The sequence below is a fragment of the Hydra vulgaris genome, chromosome 13 (genome assembly GCF_038396675.1).
Source record: "Hydra vulgaris chromosome 13, alternate assembly HydraT2T_AEP".
NCBI classification, from domain to species: domain Eukaryota; kingdom Metazoa; phylum Cnidaria; class Hydrozoa; order Anthoathecata; family Hydridae; genus Hydra; species Hydra vulgaris.
In genome coordinates, this window is record NC_088932.1 from 14,500,334 (window position 1) to 14,503,518 (window position 3,185).

Genomic DNA, 3,185 nt, shown 5'->3' on the forward strand with positions numbered 1-3,185 from the left:
ACAAAACGAGGTACATTCCAAATGATTTTGTCCATAAACATAAAAACAAATAATTTTTAATTAAAAAAACTATTTCATTTATTATCTTTTACTAATTTTAATCATTACTATTATTATCATTAAGATGATGTAATAATAGTAATTATTTAAAAGAAGATATTTTTTTTTAAGTTATTTTTTCTTTGGCAATTCAAAAATTTTTTTTGGCAATCCAAAATAAATAAAAAATGTATACAAATGGTGAAAATTTTAAATATTTTTTCCTTGTTAATAATATTGAGTTTAAAAATGTGTTATGTTTGTGGATTAAAATTAAGTTTAAAACTAATTTTAGAATGTTGAATCTAAGTCAATTAAGACATCTAAAAAACGGAAACTATCGCCATCAAATGTGGATAACTACATGAGCAACATGTCCAAGCTTGGTGAACAAATAGTTGCAACCGGACAGCAAATAGCGTCTGCTTTTAATCCAACAATGCAAACCGATCAACCTCTTTTGGAAAATATCGCTGCAACCTTAGGACGCATTGCTGAGTCAACAGAAAATATTGTGAACTCCTGTGAAAAGATTGCGAGTGCCATAAAAGAGATTGCTTCAGCTATCTCAAATAATCAATAATTGTAAATTTATTTCCTAATGTAAATTTATTATTAAATGTAAATTTATTTTTGTTGACCGATAGCTGATTTTTATTGACTTTTTATTATTGATTATATCAACATTGATAAGATTATAGGGTTTATTTGGTACTTAAAAAAAAAATGTTATTCTTTGCACACTGCTACGCATTAAAATAATTTTTAAATACACTAATTAATTTAAAAAAACTTTACTATAAACACTCCACCCAATTATATAGACAGCAAAGCAAACATAGAAACCCCCAAAATATAGTTTATAAAGTTAAATAAGACGCTCATAACGCTCAGAAACATATAGTTTAGTAAATAATATAGTTTAACTCGCTAAAAAAGATTTAATGAAATGTTCCTTTCTCCATAAAAGGTGTTAGTTTTTACATAAAACAAGACTATTTTTGTAAATACAATAACTTCATGAGACACAGTGATGCCTATTGGCAAACAAATAACTTTTTAAATTATTTCTTCTAACTATACCAAGTCGAATTTGGTTGGTTTGTCTTCGACCAACACTAGAACAGTTGCCATTATCTTCAGTGTTACCATCATTTGCATCCTCAACAACTTCTATAGTGTCAGGATCTTTTAAACCAAGTGAATTGCACATATTTTCGAGTGTTACACAGGTAAATATTATTGAGCAGCACTTGGATGGGGTATATTGAAGTGTTCCACCACTTTTATGTAGACACCTCCATCGGTTTTTAAGACGTCCAAAACAACGTTCTATTTCACTTCGAACCCTTGAGTGGGTTTTGTTGAACAATATTTCTTCAGGGTTTAATGCAGGACTAAATGGAGTAATCATGACAGGTGATAACCCATAGCCTGAATCACCAAAAAGAAACCCTGAAGCTGGATCAACCTCCAATTTCTGTTTCAAAGTTGAATTTGAATAAACAAAAGCGTCGTGACATGATCCTGGAAATTTGATAACAGCATCTCTAAACTGTCCATCCGGGTCAACAACAAATTGGCAATTTATAGCAGAATAGCCCTTTCTATAAAATAAAGTTAGCTTTTAATGAGTATAGAACTAAAACTAAACTTTTTTAAATCTTATAGCAAATAAATCTAAATTAAATATATTATTGTTTGCATTTGGTAGCATAAATTCAAATTTAACACCTCCCTTATGATTTTTGAAAGTGCCTATTTCAAAAACAAAAACATGAATGCGTATGCTCTTTAAGAAAAAAAGTCTCTAACTAAAAAAAAAAAGTCTCTAACTAAAAAAAAAGGACCCTCTTGCCTGCGGCAGCTAAGCAATAGCTATAGACCCATAGCTGCAGGGAGATCATCAATCATTATTTATCTATTATTCAATCCATTTGTATCATTCCCACTTATAGATTACAGTAGTTATCATTTACAAACTTTTTTTACCTGCAAATAAAAGCTGGCTCATCAGACCCAGTGACTCCTTTGATGGGTACCATTGTACCATCAATCAGGCCCAAAAGAACTTTAACTCCACAAGCATTAAAGTATCTTCTTTTTACCTCAGCCATTTCCTTTTGACTACTGTACCATTTTAAAAGGTAGCTATAGTGTTTAATAAAAAATTTACAAAACTGATGAGTTGTTCTACTGGTGCTTGATTGACTTATCTCAGAAGTGTCTCCTAAATTTAAATAATAATAAATTTTTAGAAATATAGTTTTTTCAATTTAAGTTTAGAAACCTCTTTTTTATATTTACTAAAACATTTTTATTCATTTATTGTTATATGCAAAACATACAGTAAACCTCACTTAGTAATAAAAGTTACTCGAGATAAAACTGTTAGGTTAATTTTAAAGATAATATTTGGTTTTTTGTTTCTTAAAAAATCTACACTGACATATATACACTTCCTTTAGAATCAATTTGCAATCTTAAACATATTAAAAGTTCTTACCAATAGTTTTTAAAAAGCTTCCTGTTGCTAGAAATCTTAGAGCAACAAGAACTTTTATTTCTGGTGAAATAGAATTGTTTTAATCTGTTATTGGAGACAAATCATTGTTTAGAGTGTTAATAATTTCTGAGATTATATGCAGTGGTAATCGAAATTTATTACGACATTCAACATCTGAAAAAATATTAAGGACAATTCGCTGAGCTGTTCTCCAATGTTGATTTTGTAATTCCATTTCTTGAATCAATTGAATATCCATTTCAACCAAGTTAAATTTGAGTTTCAAACTAATCAATAAGAATGATGGTAACAAGGCACTCATATTACTAACAGATATATTATATTTATTTTTAATATACATAATATTTTTCTAATATTGTGACTGTTTGAGCTAAACTTGAGTGGTTCTAATTTTCTTATATATATATATATATATATATATATATATATATATATATATATATATATATATATATATATATATATATATATACATATATATATATATATATATATATATATATATATATATATATATATATATATATATATATATATATATAGATATATATATATATATATGTATATATATATATATATATATATACATTTATATGTATATATATATATATATATATAT

At 26.8% G+C, this 3,185-nt stretch overlaps 1 protein-coding gene across 1 annotated transcript; it reads right to left on the reverse strand.

The window, feature by feature from the left end:
- Window positions 1-1,057: 1,057 nt before the first annotated feature.
- On the reverse strand, window positions 1,058-2,804 carry LOC136089673 (putative nuclease HARBI1). Its single transcript, XM_065815726.1, has 3 exons — window positions 2,708-2,804; window positions 2,032-2,269; window positions 1,058-1,646 (listed from the first exon to the last, which is right to left on the reverse strand). Exons 1-3 carry the CDS (start codon window positions 2,802-2,804, stop codon window positions 1,058-1,060), a joined length of 924 nt encoding a protein of 307 aa, XP_065671798.1.
- Between the last annotated feature and the right edge of the window lie 381 nt (window positions 2,805-3,185).

Coding starts and splice junctions, on each gene's coding strand:
- LOC136089673 (XM_065815726.1), bottom strand. CDS start 2,804: ATGGATATTCAATTGATTCAAGAAATGGAATTACAAAATCAACATTGG. Junction 2,270..2,707: donor TTTTTCAGATGTTGAATGTC/GTAATAAATTTC, acceptor ATTTAAATTTAG/GAGACACTTCTGAGATAAGT. Junction 1,647..2,031: donor GAGCCAGCTTTTATTTGCAG/GTAAAAAAAGTT, acceptor TTTATTTTATAG/AAAGGGCTATTCTGCTATAA.